This window comes from Conger conger, chromosome 5 (assembly GCF_963514075.1).
Source record: "Conger conger chromosome 5, fConCon1.1, whole genome shotgun sequence".
In the NCBI taxonomy this organism is placed as follows: Eukaryota; Metazoa; Chordata; class Actinopteri; order Anguilliformes; family Congridae; genus Conger; species Conger conger.
Window position 1 is genome coordinate 34,228,916 of NC_083764.1, and position 22,898 is coordinate 34,251,813.

The following is a 22,898-nucleotide window of genomic DNA, read 5'->3' on the forward strand; positions in this document are numbered from 1 at the left end:
AGCCAACCTTTCTCCCGAGCCCCGCCTAGATTGCCACCTTCCCTCATGTATTTAAACCTCAGTCTCCGCAAAAACTTTTGTCCGAACGCTGATCATTTTCAGTGCCAGGTTCCTAGTACGCCTGATTATTGAGATTCTCTATGACACGCCTTTGATTTGTTTTCCGAGTTTGCCTTGCCCTCTTGTTTTGGTTGCCCATCTGGTTCTTTGGTTTTTGATTATTTGCTTGGTTTTTTTTCCCAACTCTGATTTTTGCCTCAGCCCTTTTGTACCTTCGCTTTTCTGACTCCCTGGATTTTGACCTTTTTCTTGTTTTATTCGACTATTCTTTTGCTTTCTGTTTTGGGCATTGTCTGTGGATCTCTTGGCTTTGAACTTGGACTTTGGCACCATTTTTATGTCAAACCATTTTTTTTAGAAGGGCATTTACAAGGAAACCTGTTTTTTCAGAACGACAAGACCCTGTAAGGCTTTCTTTATGAGCATCTCTGATTTAATCGTGAGGGAATCATTTACCTCCAGCAATTAATAGAAGTGCACAAGTGCATAATCACTAACAAATAAATATTTCCATAGCGTTTCCAAATGTCCTGTGAGGTTCCCCACTTGTCCATTATGGTGTACAAATTATTGGTTAAGAATTTAAGATTTTATTCTTAATACTTCGATTTACTTGCTTTTTTGATAATGCCCCCAGACTGAAACATTTCACATGTTTTATATATACATCCCAGTTTTTGCTGCTCTTTACCAATATTCATATTACTGTCTGTTTGTTTGTATGTTTGTAATTCTGGAAAATCTATTTTTGTTCTTATCCCCCAGGTGCCCATACTATGTACGCATATTAAAAGTTAAAACACTTTCAACAAGGCTTCTATAATCAGTCTCTGAAATGTTCTTGCTTATATCATATGAAAACTTAAAGTATATTCTTATTAGAAAGCAAATAAATCAAAGTCTTGCTACAAATGTATCTGCAAATACCTGCCAGTTCCCGGTATTTTCCGGTCACTCAGGGTTTGATTTGTGAGTAAAATAAAACATACTGTGGGCTCCAGAATTATTGGCACCCCTGGTTTAATACTTTGTGCAAATACCCTAGGCAAGACACAACCATGAGTCTTTTTTTTTCCTAGAATGTGTGATTAGGCGAGAGAACACATATGGAGGGACTTTGAACCATTCCTCCATGCAGAACATTTCAGAATCATTGGTACCCTTAGGATACGCCCTTCTTCAGTTCAGTTTTTGATGGGACTGAGATGAACATGGTTGTTGTTTTTACTTAACCACTTCTGTGTGGATTTTAATGTATGCTTAGTGTCACTGTCCTGCTGGGCAATCTGCCTACAACCAAGTTTCCGGCCGGCATCTGCCGGGTTGTGTGCTAACATGCTGTTGATTTTGCATTTTCTGGACGATCTAGATGCCTCTGGTAATTTTGGGACTTCTGGCACACCAGAGTGGGAGGAGAGCTGCTGCTCAGGGTGTGTCAGTCAAGAGTGGGCAGTTCATTGCCATTTTAGTGTAGTTTATTGCAATTTCCCCATCAGCCAGGTCAGCATTTCACCATTTTGCCACCGACCTGCTCAACCCAGGTCTAAGGCACAATTTCAGTAATGACCAGTTTTCGTTGGTAGTATGCTGTTCCGTTTACCTTTGTTATTGCTGAATCCCACAAGCAGGAAAATGCACCACTTTTTTTTCTTTATAATTTTATTATATATTTTATTAATTTATTTCTGTTTTTAATTGTTTGTTGCTATTCTCATTGTAGACTATGATTGCTCGGGTATGGTATTTCCTTCTTTTTCTGACACCCGTCTGTTATGTATTGTTTGTTCCTCACAGATACCCATAGTGTGGAAAAGGCACTTACCATTGAGTCAGTGTGCACATGTCAGATGCAAGAAAAACCAGTGAATTACACAAGTCGGTCTCCGCGTTATCATTGTTGTTCAGTATTAGTTGAAATATATAGGTGCAGCTCAAAAAATCGGAATATTGTGGAAAATTGTAAGTCTTTTTTTGTTTTAATCTTGATGATTATGGCTTACAGCTCATGAAAATCAAAAATATTAGAATATTACACACATTCTAGATTCATTGCACATAAAGTGAAATATTTCAAGCCTTTGTTTTAATCTTGATGATTACGGCTTACTGCTCATGAAAATCTAAAATCCAGTATCTCAAAATATTCAAATATTATAAAACCAATCAAAAACAGGATTTATAATACATGTCGACCTTCTGAAAAGTATGTTCATTTATGCACTCAATACTTGGTTGGGGCTCCTTTTGCACAAATTACTGCCAAGTCCTGCTGGAAAAGGAAATCAGCATCTCCACAAAGCTTGTCAGCAGACGGAAGCATGAATGCTCTAAAATCTCCTGGTAGGCTGTGTTGACTCTGGACTTGATAAAACACAGTGGACCAAGACCAGCAGATGACACGGCACCCCAAATCATCACTGACTGTGGAAACTTCACACTGGACTTCAAACAACTTGGATTCTGTGCCTCTCCACTCTTCCTCTACCTTGATTTCCAAATTAAATGCAAAATTTACTTTCATCTGAAAAGAGGACTTTGGACCACTGAGCAACGGTCCAGTTCTTTTTCTCCTTAGCCCAGGTAAGACGCTTCTGACTTGGTCTCTGGTTTACGAGTGGCTTGACACTAGGAATGCGACACTTGTAGCCCAATTCCTGGACACGTCTGTGCGTGGTGGCTTTCGATGCACTGACTCCAGCCTCAGTCCACTCCTTGTGAAGCTCCCCCAAGTTTTTGAATCGGCTTTTCTTGACAATCCTCTCAAGGTTGCGGTCATCCCTGTTGCTTCTGCACTGTTTCCTACCACACCTTTCCCTTCCAGTCAACTTTCCATGAATATGCTTTGATACAGCACTCTGAGAACAGCCAGACCTTCAGCAATTACCTTCTGTGGCTTACTCTCCTTGTGGAGGGTGTCAGAGTGTCTACTGGACAACTGTCAAGTCAGCAGTCTTCCCCATGATTGCCCGATCAAGTATTGAGTTCATAAATAATCATACTTTTCAGAAGGTCAACATGTATTATAAATCCTGTTTTTGATTGGTTTTATAATATTTGAATATTTTGAGATACTGGATTTTAGATTTTCATGAGCAGTAAGCCGTAATCATCAAGATTAAAACAAAGGCTTGAAATATTTCACTTTATGTGCAATGAATCTAGAATGTGTGAAAGTTTCACTTTTTTAATTAAATTACGGAAAACAGTGAACTTTTCCACGATATTCCAATTTTTTTAGATGCACCTGTACAAGACACAACAAAAGCAACGAGGATAACAAAACCTAGGCAGTGTGCGAAGTGATCGCGTGAATAATATACAATGAATAATATACAGTGAATAATATACAATGAATAATATACAGTGAATAATATACAGTGAAGAAGGACGAGGAATCAGCGAATGTTGCAGGCTAATGGAAATGGTGATCTGAGGTAGCAGTGAGTAGAGAGATATTCTGAAAAATAGTTCACTCACATATGAAAAATGAAGCGAAAGTCTCGCAGTTAAAAATGAAGTTAATGTGTAGAAGTGTACTGGATTATTCACAGTTCATAAACTGACGTTAGTTAGCAAAGCAAACGGGAGATTTAGTTTTGGTTTCATGCATGTGTGGCACACAAGCTAAAATGGCTGGAATTATTGGAAGCATTGGCCCGTATGAGGAGAACCTTTGGTGATTGCTGAATGTTTTAGGGTTCACAAACTACGGAGGAGGGGAGAGAGACTGTCAAAATGTTTGTTGCTGCAAAAATCCAGCTGAACACTTCGATTTCAATAAGGTGTTGAATAACACAATTCGGGACAGACTTGTGTGTGGGCTCAGGAGTGAAGCTGTTCAAAAATGCCTGCTAACTGAGAGAGCACTTAACGAAGGAGTAAAGATCTGGAATGCAGGAAATGCGGTGGAAATGGGCAAATTGAACATGCATGCAAAAGATAAAAAAGGAGACAACAAAAACCCAAAGCAGGAACGTATAAAGCCTACCCACGGGTTTAATAAGAAAATAAATGTGCGTGCTGTGCAACATTGTTCATTCTGCAAAACAGTTCAGAGTGACAGTTCTAAATATGAGGAAATGCTAAAAATACTGACAGTAGATGGAGGTTCACATGGCTGCTGGGTATCACCACTACTGGAAGGGTAGTCAGTACACATGGAAATTGATACTGGTGCAGCAGTCTCCCTGGTATCGGAGAATGTATAAAAACAGGTACTGCAACATCCTCCACTCCCATCAGCCAGCCCCATCCTGAAAACGTATACTGGGGAGCCCATGCCAATGAGGGGCATGATCGACGTAGCGGTCCAGCAGAATGAACAAAAAGCCAAGCTGCCACTATATGGGGTGGGTGGGAACTACCCATCTCTGTTAGCCCGTGCTTGGCTAGAGAAAGTGGCACTGGATTGGCCTGCAATACGAGTGATGTCATTGGGGGAAGCAGGGTTAATTGCAGTCCTGAACAAAAATGCCTTCAAAGATGAACTGGGCAGCATTAAAAATAATGTTGCCAAGCTGGAAGTCAAGACAGATAGCAAGCCTAGGCTCCTGAAGGCTCGCCCAGTTCTCTAATCAATCAAACCCAACGTTGAAGCCAAGTTGGAGTCCCTGGTTTGGAGAGGGGTTCTGGAGCCTGACAGTGTGAGTGATTGGTCCACGCCCATTAGAATCTGTAGGGATTTTAAGGCTACCCTTTAACCCTGTTCTAACAGTCGAACAATACCCCCTTCCCAACATTGAAGATCTGTTTGCGGATCTTGCATGTGGTCAAAAATTTGTCAAGATAGACCTGAACCAGGCTTACCTGAAATGCATGTGGATGAAAGGTCAAAGGAAATGCTGACCATAATCACCCACAAGGCTGTATAGGTATCTTTCATTTGGTATCATCTCAACGCCCGCCCTCTTTCAGCGCGCTATGGACCAAATCTTCAGTGGGATAGCGCTAGTCCAATGGCATTTGGACCATATCTTGGTCACGGGGAAGACCGAGGAGGAAGATTTGCGCAACCTGGTCACACTTCAGTGCCTGAAAGAGCACAGACTGAGAGTTTGTAAATCCAAGTGTGCATTCTTTCAGCATTCTGTGGAATACTTGGGGCATGTGATTGATGGCAGTGGCCTACACAAGGCCCCATCCAAAGTCAAGGCAGTTACAGAGGCCCCAGCACCACAAAACGTTGGCCGACTACACTCATTTCTAGGGCTGCTTAATTATTCCGGAAAGGTAGCTGCCAGTCACATGCAAAACAGTGCTCTATTACTGTCGGCGCACATGTACAAAGTCAATGCCAATGGTCTCTTGAGACTAATGTTAACAAGCTGGTATACAGGTCTACTTAATAAATTGCTGAGTGAATATAATATGAATAAATAATGAATAATAACAACTAGTCAAATTGTCACTCATAGGTAGCGACTAAGGCTTGACTAAAAAATCCTTAGTTGGGGGCAGCCTGAGACAAAGTTTTCTATGATTAAGTGTCTGGGCACTCTACAGCTACAGGTCCTCTATTACTGTGCAGCTAATATGGCAGTTGTCAGATACAATACCCTGGAACATGTGCAGACAATTAGTCCCAATCAGTGGCCTGTAATTGCTGCAGAGTTGGCAAGCACCATGTTACGACCAGTGATTAGTGTTTCATTCTGATTAAAGTAGACTCCATGACTCCTAGTATGCCCTTTATTTGCTCCAGTCTCTGTTTACTTTGTCAATGGAAGGCCTTGCTTCTCCTCAGTGGTGTAACTAAGACCTGTTGGGCCCCGGTGCAAATTATCCTCTGGGCCCCTCTCCCCTTCAATAACATTGCCCACACACATATGGGCGACATGGCTCGGGCAGTAAGAGCAGTCTTCTGGCAGTCGGAGGGCTGCCGGTTCGATCCCCCGCCCGAGCTGTCGGAAGTGTCCCTGAGCAAGACACCTAACCCCCAAATGCTCCTGATGAGCTGGTCAGCGCCTTGCATGGCAGCCAATCGCCGTCGGTGTGTGAGTGTGTGTATGAATGGGTGAATGAGAAGCATCAATTGTACAGCGCTTTGGATAAAGGCGCTAGATAAATGCCAAATTTACCATTTACATACTTGCAGGGTGCATGCACCAGCAATTCAGAACCACAGACAGTCGACAAAGCACAGGGATAAGCGCTAGCCAGTTTTCCTAACAGATAGCAGTAATGCACTACGAACAGATAGGAGACAACATCACAATATTAAATTACTCTTTCTGACTCACAATAGCTTAACGGTAAAAAGCTAAAATGCCGCTCACTCATTTAAAAGACACCCAGCACAACTTGTGGTCTGCAAAATCATCCACCAAGCTCTACAGGTCAAAATTCTTGGCTCTGTCATTTTAATTTTTAAGTATGGATAACCCACTTTGTCTCTCTTGTCCCATTCTGCTCTTTAAGCATTTCTTGATAAGTTTTTAGAAGTTTGCAGCAATCACTAGTATGGTGAAATTGAGAATCAATGCAGTGCACACATCGTCTAAAACAAATAGGTTCCCACAAACATTTGCAAAACACAATTATTATTTTTTTTACAACATTAATGTGTTAGTCATTTGCTCTACTGCCAAACTAAAACAAATAAAAAAACACATTATTGGTTTGTGAACATGAGGCAGATACAGTATTCAAAATAATTTATTTTTAGCCTGAGCAAATATCATCTCTCGGTTCATCTACAGAACTCAGGAGTCTTCTTGTCACTGATGCACAGACTCCAGCATGGGTCCCGTATCACTTCTGCTCCCCATATGTACGGACCCCCCCCATGCTCCCTTCTGCCTGTTGACCTTAAATTACTCTAGTCTTGTCATTTTTATTTTCCCTCCTTGTACCAGCATTGTTTTTCTGTCCCGAAGAGACTTTTATTATTTAAGAGCCAGTGCAAGCCATGCATCATTTTAGCTTTACCAGATTTTATTCTAAATCAGATTAGTTGTTTCACACAATATATCCAAGCAATTTGGGTGCAAGTTTCCATTAAGTGCCCTGTTTAAGGCTGGTCTGTGAGTGTGTCATGCTGCTGTACTGAAGTAGAGCCTGTCCCATACCAGTGATCTTGCCCTCATGCTGTACTTGGGTCTGCCTTTTGGCTCTGTGGTGACAGCAGTCACTAATATGTTGAAATATTTGGAAGAAGGTGAAGGGTGTTTTTCCCTTTCCAGTTCCATACAATAGGGTTTCAAGGATGCCGCATAAGCCATGTGTGATGTTTGCTCAGCTGCCTTAGGTACTATGCATTGATACAGTGGGGTGCAATTTTGGCACCCCTGGTTTAAATGTCTGTTACAATGAATCTGTATGTGAACCTGAACTCTAAATGGTACAGATTTATACAAATTTTAAAGAAAGATTGCTTTTTATTTTAATTTATTTTTTATTTACATATATATATATATATATATATATATATATATATATATATATATAAGAAAATGGCCCCGTGCAAAAGTTTGGGAACCCTTTGGATTATTCTTTGTTACTTCTTAAAAAGATGATTGCTAAAGCCCAGACCAAGGCGTTAGGGCTTCAATGAGTCAGGTGAGTATAATTCCAACTTTTTATTCTGAAGTAACTCCATTCCTTCTAAATTATCCAACTGCAGTGGCAGTTCTGTCTGGTGTTAACAATCATGGGCTCCTCTAAACAGTTGTCCAAGGATTTCATAATGAAGATTGATCATTTCCGCCAAGAAGGAGAAGGCTACAAAAACTCTCTCTACTACCTATTTCCACTGTCATTAACATTATTAGAAAATGGAAGATAAATGTAACAGTTGAAGTCAAGGCAAGGTCTGGAAGACCAAGAAAGATTTCGGATAGAATGGCCCGAGACCTGGTGAGAAATGCTCAGAAGAACCCACACATCACTGCAAAAGAGCTGCAAAAAAAGAGTAGCAAACACAGACAGCTGTTCACAGGACAACAATACAACATACTCTAAACAACAAAGACCTACAAAAAAAAAGCCTTTCACACAGCAATGAGATTATGTAAGACCAAGGACAAATTAGTTAATTAGTGTTTTTTAACGCATTAACGCACTAAACTAATATTTATTAAGAGATGACAGTGGTTGTTTTCCAGGTTTAGATTTATGTTGCTGGGGAAAAGAGGCATTTCTTGCTACTAATCTTTACTTTTATATGAAAAACATCTAATGAAAATAAGTTTTCTACGCACAACTATTCACAACTATGGTATCTTATAAACGGGATAATCCATGACGAGACTAGCAATTATATTGGCCACTTTTAATGAGCTCTAGGGAGGGTGGTTCGTCACCTTACACTCTCCATTAAAATCATAAAAAAATAAGGTGCATTATAAAATATATACTTAGATACAGTATCAATTCAATGGCGGCAAGTATCAATAGTTTATCGCAGAAAAAGGTATCGCAATACTATGCTGCATAGTATGCCCACCTCTAGAATTTTTCCCATAAAACTGAGGCAGATTATTTCAATTAGGTATGTGGGCTTTGTGGCATGTAGGAGAAACAATTATCTCGCAGAACATGAATTTTTTGCACTGCTTAATACTGCTTCCCAGAGCATATTGATAGTACTGTTCCACCTTGCTCTCATACACCTCTCTCATTCCATAAAAGTGGATTTACAGTAATCAAGCTTCTGATTAAACTAACTACCAATTTCATGCCAATGCAGTCTTAATTAGATGTTGAAATGGTGTGGACCAATCTTTTTGGCAAACTCTAGAGAGATGCATATTTATTGTGCTAATGTAATAAATCTATCTGAGACGTTTTCCTTCATATTATATTTAAGTGTCCGATACATAATGCCCATTAATTCAGAATATGCAAACTATGTGAAATTATAACTTTCCACCTGTTCCTGTTTGCATCACAGTACTGCTTTCTTTTTCTTATTAATTGGCCTATTGATCGCAGATGTGTACTTTTCAGTGTTGATGGGGAAACCAGTGTGCAGTTCAGTGCATGCATTCTTATACGTTAATTGGATTTAATTGTGTTGCAGGTGAATAGTAGTGGCAGGTGAGGTACAATGTAAAAATGTCATTTAATTTTTAATGATTAATTTGATGCCTTGGAATAAACATATGTAGGTGCTCTTAGCAACTTACCCAATTTGCATTGTTGGAAACAATCCTTTTAGTTGAATATACTTTTAGTATATTTACTGAAGCAAGTCAAAGGCTTTTTGTCATCTGTCATCAGTGTACCCCATGACCCCATCCCTCTGAACACGGAAATTGGCAGGCTTGTGACATCATAATAGCATCATAATATCCCTTGTGCATCTCTACAGGAAGTATGTGACTCGAAGTGGTAAAGAGGGTACCATCATACTCACAGCTGTCAAATATACTGAATGAAAATGAGATGAGCGCAGATCTGGAATCTTGAAATAATCATTCATCAATTGGGCAAATGGGAGCTGAACGAATTTGATTGCAAATAACTCAGAAATGCATTTACACAAACAGTGTGGGATTTATCAAAGTTTTGGTATGTTAGTTTCTTGGTAGCACCAAAACGTATTTCACAAGTGCTCTGTCCTGTTCGTATTGTATGTGTAAATGAAAAAACATGTAAACTTGCTATAAATAGGGCATAGAAGTCATAGCTTCATGTCACATAGGAAAAGCTGAACGATGGGAGGATTTCCCATCGCCCCGACTTAGTTCATGCCTTGGGGTTGGGGTGGATTTCATTGGGTCCCAAAACAGTTGCATGTCGGTATCTATGGACACATTACATTACATTACATTACATTAATGGCATTTGGCAGACGCTCTTATCCAGAGTGATGTACAGTTGATTAGACTAAGCAGGAGACAATCCTCCCCTGGAGTAATGCAGGGTTAAGGGCCTTGCTCAAGGGTCAAACGGCTGTGCGGATCTTTTTGTGGCTACACCCTTTGTACTCCACAATTTGAGATTTGTAAAAAATGTTTTAATCACATGTGGTTAAAGTGTGGTTAAACACATTGTCAGATTTTAATAAAGTAAATGCATTTTTATACATTTTGGTTTCACCATCTAGAAATTACAGCTGTTTATACATAATGTATGAATGTTTTACATTCAGGGTACAGCAATGTTATGTTAATTAAAATACTCATGTTTAGTATTTTGTTGCATATCCTTTGCATGCCATGACTTCCTGATGTCTGTGACCTATCAACATCATCAGTCTGGATATCTTATTTTCAGGTTGACTGACAAGCGATACTAAAACACATAAAACCCTCTTTCGAAAAATGCATTCAAATGGATCTCTATGGGAATTTGGGGGTGGGATTACAAGGGTCCACGGTATCAAATGAGCCTCAAACTACCTTGGTGCTGCCAGATATGCAGTAGATCTGAAAGGAATTGCTTCTCCTGAATATTTTTTTCCATTGAGTTCAACAGGAACGTTTGTCAGGAGAAACAATTATTTTTGTATCTACTGCATATCTTCCAGCAGCATGGTGATTTGAGGCTCATTTGATACCTTGGACCCTTGATTACTTAAAGCCATTTAGCCAACAAATATGTTCTATAGGGCGGCACGGATGGTGCAGTGGGTAGCACTGCCGCCTCACAGCAAGGAGGTCCTGGGTTTGAATCCAGGTCGGCCGGGGCCTCTCTGTGTGGAGTTTGCATGTTCTCCCCGTGCTTGAGTGGGTTTCCTCCGGGTACTCCGGTTTCCTCCCACAGTCCAAAGACATGCAGGTTAGGCTGATTGGAGAGTCTAAATTGCCCGTAGGTATGAGTGTGTGAGTGAATGGTGTGTGTGCCCTGTGATGGACTGGCGACCTGTCCAGGGTGTATTCCCGCCTTTCGCCCAATGTATGCTGGGATAGGCTCCAGCCCCCCTGCGACCCTGTTCAGGATAAGTGGGTTAGGATAATGAATGAATGAATGAATGATTACAAGGGTCCATGGTATCAAATGAGCCTCAAACTACCTTGGTGCTGCCAGATATGCAGTAGATCTGAAAGGAATTGCTTCTCCTGAATATTTTTTTCCATTGAGTTCAACAGGAACGTTTGTCAGGAGAAACAATTATTTTTGTATCTACTGCATATCTTCCAGCAGCATGGTGATTTGAGGCTCATTTGATACCTTGGACCCTTGATTACTTAAAGCCATTTAGCCAACAAATATGTTCTATAGGGCGGCACGGATGGGTCCTGGGTTCAAATCCCGGTCGGCCGGGGCCTCTCTGTGTGGAGTTTGCATGTTCTCCCCGTGTTTGCGTGGGTTTCCTCCCACAGTCCAAAGACATGCAGGTTAGGCTGTTTGGAAATAAATTGCCCATATGAGTGTGTGAGTGAATGGTGTGTGTGCCCTGCGATGGACTGGCGACCTGTCCAGTGTGTATTCCTGCCTTTCACCCAATGTATGCTGGGATAGGCTCCAGCCCCCCTGCGACCCTGTTCAGGATAAGCGGGTTAGGATAATGAATGAATGAATGAATATGTATAATACCATATCAGCATAATTTACATCTGAATCTACCCACTTCCCTCCTCTGGCTGGCCATGATAGCTGGGTTCCACTGTACAGTACTACTGCTTATATATATATTTTTTTTTTTTGGGAGATTCAACAGCTTATTTCCCCTCCTGGGCAGGGAACTTGAGATGTCTAATGAAAATAAAAGAGACAATTAATTGATTTCTTTGTGAGTTTCTTTCCAAGAAGACTGAAATATATACTTTCGTTCGCAGCAGTGGCGTGGTTCATTCATCACTGGTAACATAACATAGCTAAAATTTGCTACCACATAACTGTTCTGCATATATGTCAGTCTGACTGCTATGAATGCAGCTATTGCCATATAGTTTTTTAAAGAGACATGGTTGTAGTAACTTAGCTAACGATAGCTAGCTGCTAACTATAACTAAATACAACTAGTGATGTCAGTTAAATAGCTAGATAAATGGCTTGCATGGAAAGCGACTACTTTTGATTCAGATTTTTCCTGTTTTCTCCCAATTTAGTAGCCAATTGTGCTCTTACCTATTCCAATTGCCACTGTGTTAGCTAAGGATACACCGCCTACACGGTTATCTGGCAATGAGAACAACACGCCTTCTCCAAGCCGCATCATCACACCCACGACCGTGATTCCTAGGCACCCAGTTATGTTATATGCAGCAATCTCACTAATTCCCCCATTGCTGAGTCCTCCCCCCGCCCTCGGAGTGGCGAGCCAATTATGCTCCTCCATGTGAGCTGGCCAAACTCAGCTGTTGGCAGGACTCGGAATCAAGCCCGGGTCCTCAGTGTGCAACTGCGACAAACTGATGCCTGCATCTAGGGCCTCTAGTTTAGCCATGCGCCACCGTGGCTCGGTTTGATATTTTTAACTACCCAATAAACTTTCTTTCCACAACTCCAGTAGCTATAAAAGGCTAACAAAAGGCATACAAAAGCATGGAAGTCTACAAGTGGGCAAAGGCTGGGTTTGTCAAGAATATTCAGCTGTGGTGTATTCCTTCTGAAAACTGCACTGTTGTTACTGGAAATGTCAATTGACATTTGCAACGGCATGTGCCAGAATAAAGTCTGTGTCCAACAATAGGTTATCCACCTAGCTTGATTTTAATAACATGGGTTAAACATGGGTCGTTGGTGAAAAAGCGTTATTTTCACCCATTAGAAGGAGCATGTTCCTGTTTAAGAAAAAATGCTCTGTTCATGCATTTTGTTGTAATGTAATGTAATGTAATGTAATGTCATGTAATGTAATGTTAATTGATAAAAATGAACTATTAACATTTCTATTTTTAAAAACATTCCCATTTTACAGCATTTTTTTACACCTGCCTAAAACCTTTGCATAGTACTGTATACATACACTCAGTGAGCACTTTATTAGGTATTTATTAGATTTCTTTTTTAGACTTATACTGCTGTAGCCTATCCACTTAGAGTTATGATGTGTTGTGTGCTCAGAGATGCTCTTCTGCAATCCCAGGAGATCAGCAGTTTCTGAAATACTCAAACCACCCTGTCTGCCACCAACAATCATTCCACAGTCAAAGTCACATTACATTTTTGCATTTTTCCTCATTCTGATGGTTGATGTGAAAATTAACTGAAGCTCCTGACCCGTATCTACATGATTGTATGCATTGCACTGCCGCCACACAATTGGCTGATTAGGTAATCAGAAGAGTAGGTGTAATAAAGTAAAAATGTTCCTCATAAAGTGATTGGTGAGTGTATATTCTGAATTAATACTGATTATAACAAAGCAAATTTAATTCAAACAAAAATACATATTCAAACCAAAAAATGTTTTACTATAGCAATACCAAAAACAGATTTGCATATGAAACCTATATAAAAATAGCAGCATGTCCAGATGGTACCACTTACCTCTTTAGTTAACACTACAGGATTAAATCCACATTACACATCTTCTAATTAAAGTTGATTTATGTACTTTGTATGCCATATTTGACATTTAACTTCCCCTAATTTAAGGTTAAATAAATATAATGAGCATTTCTAAGGGGGTTCATCTCTTTACAAGCTGTGTGGTTGAGCTGCTGTTTCTCAAGGAGGCATGAACATTTTGCTTGTAATTTAACTGTAACGATAGATTTGCATATTTACACTTTCAATTACAGGGGTTGCCTATCTGATCCATTTAGGTAAACTGCCACATGATGGTGCCTGTATAAGTTAAGCATGTTAGCTGTTGCATGTTAACCTGAAACAATTTTATAAAATATGAGTACATAATATTTTATATTAAAAAAACATTTATATGAAAAAAAAAAAAATAGGCCCTGGTCCTTATCTTTGTTGTACAGGTAGCAGTTGAAATTGTACTTCCCTCTAGGGTCTTTCAGCGAACTTATCCCTGGTTATGGGTATGCACTTTGTTGTACGTCGCTCTGGATAAGAGCGTCTGCCAAATGGCATTAATGTAATGTAATGTAATGTTATATACAGTTCTTAATAGTAATTAAATAATGCTGTTTATCATCACTGCAGTGAGTAGACTGTATATATAATTAACTGTTAACTGAAATGTGTGCATACTCCAGTAAAGAAGAGAGGGAGGGAGTCTGGCTTGTTCTCCTTAGAAGACAAGACCTTTCCCAAAGGCACATGATGACCCTCTCCGGACCCTGAGACCCCCCCATAGATACCCAGGCAGTGAATGTGGAGATGGCTCTGATCAGCAATGCTCTGGCAGCCTACAACTTCATAGCAGGTATGTACTGAACAGCAATGGGCAAAATCACACTAAAAGCACCCGGATCCAATTGAAGCTTAGCATTGGAATTTCAGTTGGAACCGGATGTTATGGTCACGAGACCAAAACGTAGGTATTTTGGCCACACGCCAGTGGTGGGTTTAGTGTCAGAAGAATGGTGCCTTTGCGGGGAAAAAGCACCCAGTTCCAATCAAAGTTTGGGTGGAGACAGAAGGGAAATTATATTTTTGGGAGATAAATTTATCTTGATTGTATTATCGTATTATCTCCTTTGACCATGTAATATGTGTCTATTTTATAGACTTTTTTTGCTTATCTTTATTAAGGACGTCAATCACTATTGCTGGAATGATTCACATGTTTTTACGATTAATGTATGTCAGTTTATGAATACAATACACAAAACTGTCCACTGAGACAATGATGAGCTATTGCAGTTGACTGGATTTAAATTGAATGTCATTAAATTGAACTGATTGTAAATGAAATATAGAATTAAACACTTGACAAATGAGCTCTTGAAATCTGGATACAGAATATAATTATGTTCTCCCTGTCACCTATGCCAAACAGCTGCTAAAACTGAGAACTGGATTTGTTTCCTGTTCTTTTACATCCGAGCCTGGCCCAAGATAAAAACACAGTTCTGGAACCCTGCGCAAAGCAAATTTGTGTCACGTTTCAGGTCTGTCCATGTTTTATGTTTATTCATTTTGTCTTGGTCACGTATTGTCTCATCATGTATGATGTTAGTCTAGGTTCGTCATGTTGTTTAGTTTATTTCTTTCTTTCTTCGTTTATTACGATTTATTTTCTCGTCATGTCTAGTTATGTTTCGTTACGATTATATTACCTTGTTATGTTGAGTGGTTATCGTCTTAGTTTCGTTTTGTGTTATGTTTTGATTTATGTTTATTGTTACGTAGACTGGTTACTGTTTAAACATACACTTTTACCTGTCTTTCCGCAAACCTTGCGTTCTGCCTTTTCTCTCTCTCTCTTTCTGTCATTCACACCCTAATTGTTTCCATTTGTCTATTTACTAAAACTACTAACGCTAGATCAGGAACTAATTATGTGTTCATGTTACCTTACATTACTAATGCTAGGGCAGGATAGGTTTATTACTACCGATTACTAATTACCTTGTTAAACTTGTCATCTATCGCACCTGTTTTTCATTTCCTTGCTGCTCTCAACTAATTGTCTACACCCGTCTACACCCGCATTTATAGCCCAGTCGCACTACGGTTCTTCGCGAAATTGTCTGCCTCTTGTTTATCAACGCAACTCTTGAGCATTGACTGTTATTGATTACACGTTACGATCCAAGCCTGTTTTACCGACCATTGATTATTGATTTCTGTTTTGTTGACCATCATTTGTTTTTTGACCACGTCCTCGCCTACCGATTTTGTACCTTTGCCTCGCTGTTTGTTTTATGGTTTCGACTTCTGCTTCGCCTTCGAGTACGACCCTGCCTGCCGTCCGCCTGTACTTCTGCCTCGCTGAAAGCTATCCTGCTACCGGACCTCCCTGCACGTCTACCGACTACGAGTTTGCCTCTTCCCTCGGCTCCGTGCTTTTTGTTTGTTTACTGTTTGTTTGGCTGGATCTACGTGTATGGACTTTGCTTGTTTTGACCACTCTCCTGGGATTCGTCCCGAATAAAGCCCTGACGGGACTTTATCTACCCATTGTTTCTGAGTCGTGCATTTTGGGTCCAATCCCCACGCACCCGTCTCAATTTTCACACCACAACAAAATAATTACAAAGAAAATGTAATAAATTTGACTTATTGGTCTTATGCTGCTATAGCCTACACACTCAGAGGTTTGACGCATTATTCAGAGGTGCTCTTCTGCATACCAATGTTGTAATGTGTGGTTATTTGCATTACTGTCACCTTCCTGTCAGCTTTGACCAGTCTGGCCATTCTCCCCTGACCTCTCTCATTAGCAATGCGTTTTTGCCCACAGAACTGCTGCTCACACAATGTATTTAGTTTTTCACACCGTTCCCTGCAAACTCTGGAGACTGTTGTGCATAAATCCCAGGAGCTCAGCTGTTTCTGAGATACTCAAACCACCCTGTCTGGCACCAACAATCATTCCAGGGTCAAAATCACTTAGGTCACATTTCTTTCCCATTCTGACGTGTCTGAAAAACAGCTGAACCTCTTGACCACATCTCCATGCTTTTATGCATTTAGTTGCTGCCACATGATTTGCTGATTAAATATTTGCATTAACAAGCTGATGTACAGGTCTACCTAATAAAGCGTATGTCTATTCACAATTTGGTGGAAATTCTAAAATATGAATAAAATGTTCTATATAATCATGTCAATAATGTGTATCAGTAATAAACACTTATCAGGAGGTTTGTCATTTTATAATTATATTATAGGCATTTACTACTTGGTAGTGTAGGCCTGATCAAGTTCTTTATTGTGCAACTACATTCCTCTCATGCAATGAATTTCATACATCTGCAGCTGCTTGGTTTGTGTATTTCAGAATGAAAAGTGCCAGCCGGTAGAATAACCTGAATGCATGTTTATTCATAGTTCTTCTAAATCAACGAAGGACAATGCAGTGATAACATGAGCCTGCAACACTCGGAAAACTTTAAGAATATCTTTAAGAGCTAAAAGGATAAAAATGTTTTGTAAAATGACTCCTGTCCAGTCTACAACATACATTTTCTCATAGGATAGAATGTGTGAAAGTTCTAATGAATAAGACCTTTTGGAAACATGCATCATCATGTATTGGCATGTTTTTAAGTATATGTATGTGATGCATATTGATGTGCTGAATTTCTTGGTCGATTTCAGAGCACCCGGAGAGAGCAGCCTTGTATTTTGTTTGTGGCGTGTGCCTTGGCCTTCTCCTTTCGCTGTTTGCGCTGGTGGTCCAGATCTCCTGCCGCACAGACTGCCAGGCCAAGCCGCTTAGGAAGCGAGGTGCACGGGCACGGGGCCGAGGGGCAGAGAGTGCCAGCGACAGCAGTGCCGACAGTGACTCCTCAGACTGGGACACAACTTCGGACCTGTCGGCCCGCCGCCATCGCCGCTTTGAGCGGACACTCCACACCAATGTGTTCACCTCGGCGGAGGAGCTGGAGCGGGCCCAGAGGCTGGAGGAGCGTGAGCGCATCATCCGGGAGATCTGGATGAACGGACAGCCCGACATACCAGGGACTCGCAGCCTCAACCTCCACTATTAGGCCCGTCCCCCAACCCCCCTCCGTCAAGGAGGCTGATGGGCGCGGCAATCCTGTAGCTGGCCTGGAGGTGGGGGAAGGGTGGCTTCATACTCCAAGGGCCATTACCAGACCTACAATGCCCTCTGGTGGTTGCACCCTCAAAACCTTTGCAGTGAGAATAAGCTCTTCAGCATGTGAAGCTTGGCCTGAAAATTGTGGCTTAGAGGGAGACATGTGTGCCATCCCTTTCATTCAACAATCATTATTTTCATTATGAAGTATAGGTCTGTTGGAGTTTTTTTATCACCATATTGGGTTAGATTCTGATTTAAATATCCAGGGTCAGTTTCATTGACCTTGGAAGAGATGGGAGAGTATGGGCCAATACATTGTAACAGTGCAGGCTCTTGCCCACCACTGCTTTGATCCAGTATTCAAATAAGTGACAGTTTACAGAGACTGGATGCCCATAAACTGTCTTTGAAAAACTGACTGGAGAAATTGATTTTAAAGGAGCATTTAAAATGTGCCAAACTTGGAAGCAACATTTTCTAAATTCATCTCAGCCCTTATGAAATCTATTTTATTTCTATTTTATATTTTAGTTTTATTGTACCTTTTTTATTAAATATTTTTATACAGTGGTAAAAATGCTTTGTCTGGCACCTCAGGGATGGAATCCAATTGTTTCATTGTATGAACATTTTTTTTTACATTTCTTGAGTCGTGTCAGCTTTTAAGTAGGATATGAAAAAACCTCAAAGAGGGCAAGATATTTTGTAATTTTTGGGAAACATGCACAGTGGTGTGCCTTAAACATCTTTTTGGATTTGTTTGGCTGCAAGTAAATTTGTTGAACACACAATCAAACCTGAATTAGGTTTAATGTAGGTTTAATTAATGTGTAATGAGGTCAAGGCCAAGAAGTTATTTTCAGAAAAAAATGCTTAGTATTGATTAAACATTCCTCCAGTTTTTTGATTGTCTTGAAAATACATAAAATGGCATTCTCTTGGAAGTGTTGGTTTAAGGGTGGCATCTCCATAGTGGGTTTGATTGATGAGTACCTTTAAGTAGTAAATGCATATAATCCATAATTGCTCATCCACCCATAAGTGTACATGGCAGAATGTAAAGATTTTTCTGTCAGACTGTTGAGATCCTTGATTCATGGAGTGTTGAAGACCAGAGTTGAGTTTGGGCTACTCCTGTTTGTGATCAGCGTAGTAAACATGACTTACTACATTAAATCAACAGGCATGTATCATACTGCATTCAGGTATCCTGAATAATTGAGTGAATTGAAAAATTACAAGCAACAGTTTCTGAAATATGTTCAAAATATGTTGCAAAACAGTTTTTCCCCAAGGTAAGCTATTTACAGTCAATAACTGCAGTTTCCCTTTGCAAATGTGTATTTTTCTGCTGTATTTGGCCAGGGGTCATAGGTTTTATATTATTTCTGCATTCTCAACAAGGTAGTCGGGTCTAGAATTATTGCCACCCTTGATAAAAATGAAGAAAAAAGGTTGCATATCATAAATACACATACCAATCCATATGTTATATCCATAACATAACACATGGGAATATCATTTTATTTCAGTACATTTATGTTAGAATGTTTTTTTACCAAGTGAAAAACCATAGGTGCCACAATTATTATTTTACCACTATTGTTAATAAAACCAAATAAAGTTCAATTTCCAATTAAATTTTACATAATTTACTTAATCTTAGATATAAATTATTATATATCTGTATTGTATATAATATCTTCTATATTGTGTCAAACCATCACTTCCAATTTGAATAGAGTAAAAATGTGGTAACAAGCATGCAAAATCCCTTTGTTATCCATCACCATGGAAAAAGCCAAATAGTTGCCAATTCAAAAGAGACAGATGGTAGTCTAGTAATGGGTACAAAAAGACATGAATGGTTAAACATAGCACTTAGCTATGTGGAATGGTTGCAAACTTGCCAGTAACACAGGGAGGAAGATGGTGAGGGAGGCACTAAATAACCCAAGGATTATGAATTATATTGGTTGCATCATGGGGTCACCAAGTCTCAAAAACAACTTTAAGATGCACAGTGAACAAATACATCAGGAGTTTGTCAAACGTCACTGGAATTATGACTGAGAGTCATAAGAGAGTGCTATGATCAGATGAGACCAAAATTGAACTTTTTAGCCATGCACACCATCAACATGTTTGGCAGCAAAAGAGGAATGCATACAAGGAGAAGCACCTACTGTCTAATGTGGAGGTGGGAATTGATGTTTTGAGTTTTGCTACCACTGGTCCAGGGGCACTATTTAATATCAATGGCATAATGAATTCAACAAAATACCAGGAACTATTGGTGGAAAATCTGGTTGTCTCTGCTAAGATTTTCCAGGACGATAATGACCCTAAACATATATCAAAAATCACACAGAAATGGTTAAAGTGAAAACAATATCCATATACTGCAATGACCATCTCAGTCTCCAGACCCATTGAACTGAACTGAAGAGGGCAGCCCATAAGCGCAAGCCTAAGGATCAGTTCTGCATGGAGGAAGGGTCAAACATCAAAATGTTTTCGCTAACCTTTTCACAAATTATAGGAAAAGGCTCATGGCTTTGTAAAGCACATTAACTTTATTTTCCAACATGTCTAATGTAATGTCAATAATGATTATTAATAATTGTTGTAGCGCCTTTCATGAAATTCCCAGTTGACTTCTATTATTATTTTTGCCCGGTAACAGTCTGCACAACCACCACCAGGTGGCAAATGTGAACAGTACTCCAGAGCTGTTGTGAGCCTATGTCCCAGGGTACCAGTGGTTTCGCTAGAAAAGGATCTGTCAACGTGACAAACAGGATTGAAAAAATACATTACCATCACAGTCATCACACTTACAGTTGTTCAAGCTGGAAACTCAGCAGTAGACAACCAGTGTGCACCATGTAATTGCCAGTGGATGCAGTTTTTGTATTGATTGCAAAACTGATGAAAAAATATACATCATTGAATTCAGTGTCTTATGGGTTATAAATAGGCCAAAGGCTCATCATTTTCAGACTTTCTTTTTTATTAAAAAATCTGTGAATTTTTCGGGTTTTATTTTTGGTGTGAGAAAAAAAGAGAAAAACTGGTGAAAATCTGATTAAAAATATGACATTTAAAAAAGGGTGAAATCTGATTATAATGCAATTTTTTGCAATAAATCTTTGATTTTAATTTCAAACATTGTCCTTTATTTTAACTGTAGGCTTTGTTAATGGAACATTCCAGGACACTGTTTACTGCAGATTTAATGACGTTCGCAGTGACATATACGAGGAGTAGGCCTAACATACAGTCCCCTCCAAAAGTATTGGAACAGCAAGGTAATTTCCTTTGTTTTTAGCAATAATGGTGTACATGAAATGACAGATTCAAATATCATTTCCTGGTATTTTTATAAAAAAAACTTAGACCATCTCACCTTTTGTATCAGACCACCCAATTTTTAGGTGAGCAAAAGTATTGGAACATGTGACTGACAGATGTTTTGTGTTCCCCAGATGCGTCCTGTTAAGATTAATTGGTTAAACAATAAATAGTTCTGAATGTCTACTCTTGGTTTTAGCCTTGGGTTTTGCCTGTGAAAACTGCATTTGTGTTAGAAAAGGCCAACATGAAGACCAGAGAGGCTATTCCATGAGATGCAAACCACTCATCAGTAGTTAGAATCAGAAGGCAAGATTACAATTGGCAAAGAAATACAGAGATGAGCCACAAAAGTTCTAGAATAAAGTTTTATGGACTGATGAGAACATGATTAGCTTCTACCAAAGTGACGGAAAGGCCAAAGTGTGGAGAAAGATGAGATCAGCTCATGATTCAAAACATACAACATCATCTTTGAAGTAGAGATGTTCCGATACCATTTTTTTTCCTTCCCGATACCGATTCCAATACCTGAACTTGCGTATCAGCCGATACCGAGCACCAATCCAATACCTGTAAATTGTTTTTGTGAACGGTTACCATCCAATTTTTTGAACGTTTAACCGCGTGTAACTGATACTGCTTATGACCGCTAGGGGTCTCATCATTTTTTAATGGGAGTACTGACAAATTTAATTTAATTTTCAAACTTTGTTTTGGATCATCTTAAGTTATATATCAACATTGTAAGTCAGATAATAGCCTAATTGCCAAATGAAAGATTTACATTTACACTGACATTGTGTAGTGTAACCTCACAGTTGCAGAAGGCTGTAGTTAAATCCCTGTAGTTTACGTCCAGGCGATTCATTTTTTAAAATGCATCGATTAAAATGATAATTCTTCATGTTTTCATCCTTCTTCCACAGGGCTTCTGCCTGATAGACCTTATTGGTATGAAATCTGTAAATATGCTGCTGTTAAGAAGTTTGGTCACACAATATTTGCCTGATATAATATGACAACACCGGGTCTATTTTACCATATGCAACTGGTCAAAATATGGCACGGGATAATCGTGGTGGTGAGATTAGTGTGGTCCATTTTTCGCTGAAAGCAGGGAGTTCTCGCTTTCAATATCTGATGGATAAATAGCCTAATGATAATGTATTGCATTATTTATTTTTATGTAGATAGCGATGTTCAGTTTACAAGTAGTTTGAATTTGCATGTCAACGAATAAACACATAAATCTTCTGTGAAGCTTCAGAAAAAAATGATTATCAGTTAGCAATAAAAATAAAAAAAACGTTTACAACTCTTCCCCTTTACCTTGATGAGCTGATAATGCTCTTTCGCGTGATGCGCCTTCAAATGCTTTATAAGATTGCTGGTATTGAAATTGGCAACACTAGTGCTACCCCTCAAAATTAAAGCCTTGCATACTGTGCACATCGGCGTTTTACTGGTGGGATTTTCCAGTGAAAAATATTGCCAAATTGCTGACATTTTGCTAGCTCTGACAAATGTTACACTCTCAGCTAGCAGCGCACATGTGGTTGTTTGCCTGAGTAGCGTTAATGAGCCATCATTACATGATAAATAAATTCCCTCCCAGGTTAACCACAGTTGATAATAGCATAGTCTACTCTGTAACTGGCATCTCATACATTGTTGGGCAATGTTTACAGTGTGGAAGCCTACCCATTTCTACAGAAACGTGTATTCATTCTCAGTCAGTGCCTTGATGATGGGAATTTGTTAATACCAATTGCACTTTTGGGAGACCAAGTAGTACCAGTTTCACTTGACGCCTGTGTTGGGGCTCGGGAAACTGAATTAAATCAGTCTTCACAATACATTGTTGCTTTATCTGGATGGAAGGTTTGCTTACTCCGTTGCTTTGTCTGACAAGCCCAAGAAAGTTGATGGCGACATGGAGCTGTCAGTGCTTTTTCTGAACTAAATC

General features: G+C 39.6%; 1 protein-coding gene across 1 annotated transcript; it reads left to right on the top strand.

The window, feature by feature from the left end:
* The first annotated feature begins 14,220 nt into the window (after positions 1-14,220).
* On the top strand, positions 14,221-17,522 carry LOC133127884 (protein eva-1 homolog A). Its single transcript, XM_061240985.1, has 2 exons — positions 14,221-14,287; positions 17,131-17,522. The coding sequence occupies exons 1-2, from the start codon at positions 14,242-14,244 to the stop codon at positions 17,520-17,522; spliced, it is 438 nt and encodes a 145-aa protein (XP_061096969.1). The 5' UTR covers positions 14,221-14,241.
* Positions 17,523-22,898: the final 5,376 nt, after the last annotated feature.

What these genes read in the sequence shown, in the direction of transcription:
- LOC133127884 (XM_061240985.1), top strand. Translation starts at nt 14,242, where the DNA reads ATGGCTCTGATCAGCAATGCTCTGGCAGCCTACAACTTCATAGCAG. An exon ending in AGCCTACAACTTCATAGCAG is followed by an intron (nt 14,288 to 17,130) that starts GTATGTACTGAA and finishes GGTCGATTTCAG; the next exon opens with AGCACCCGGAGAGAGCAGCC.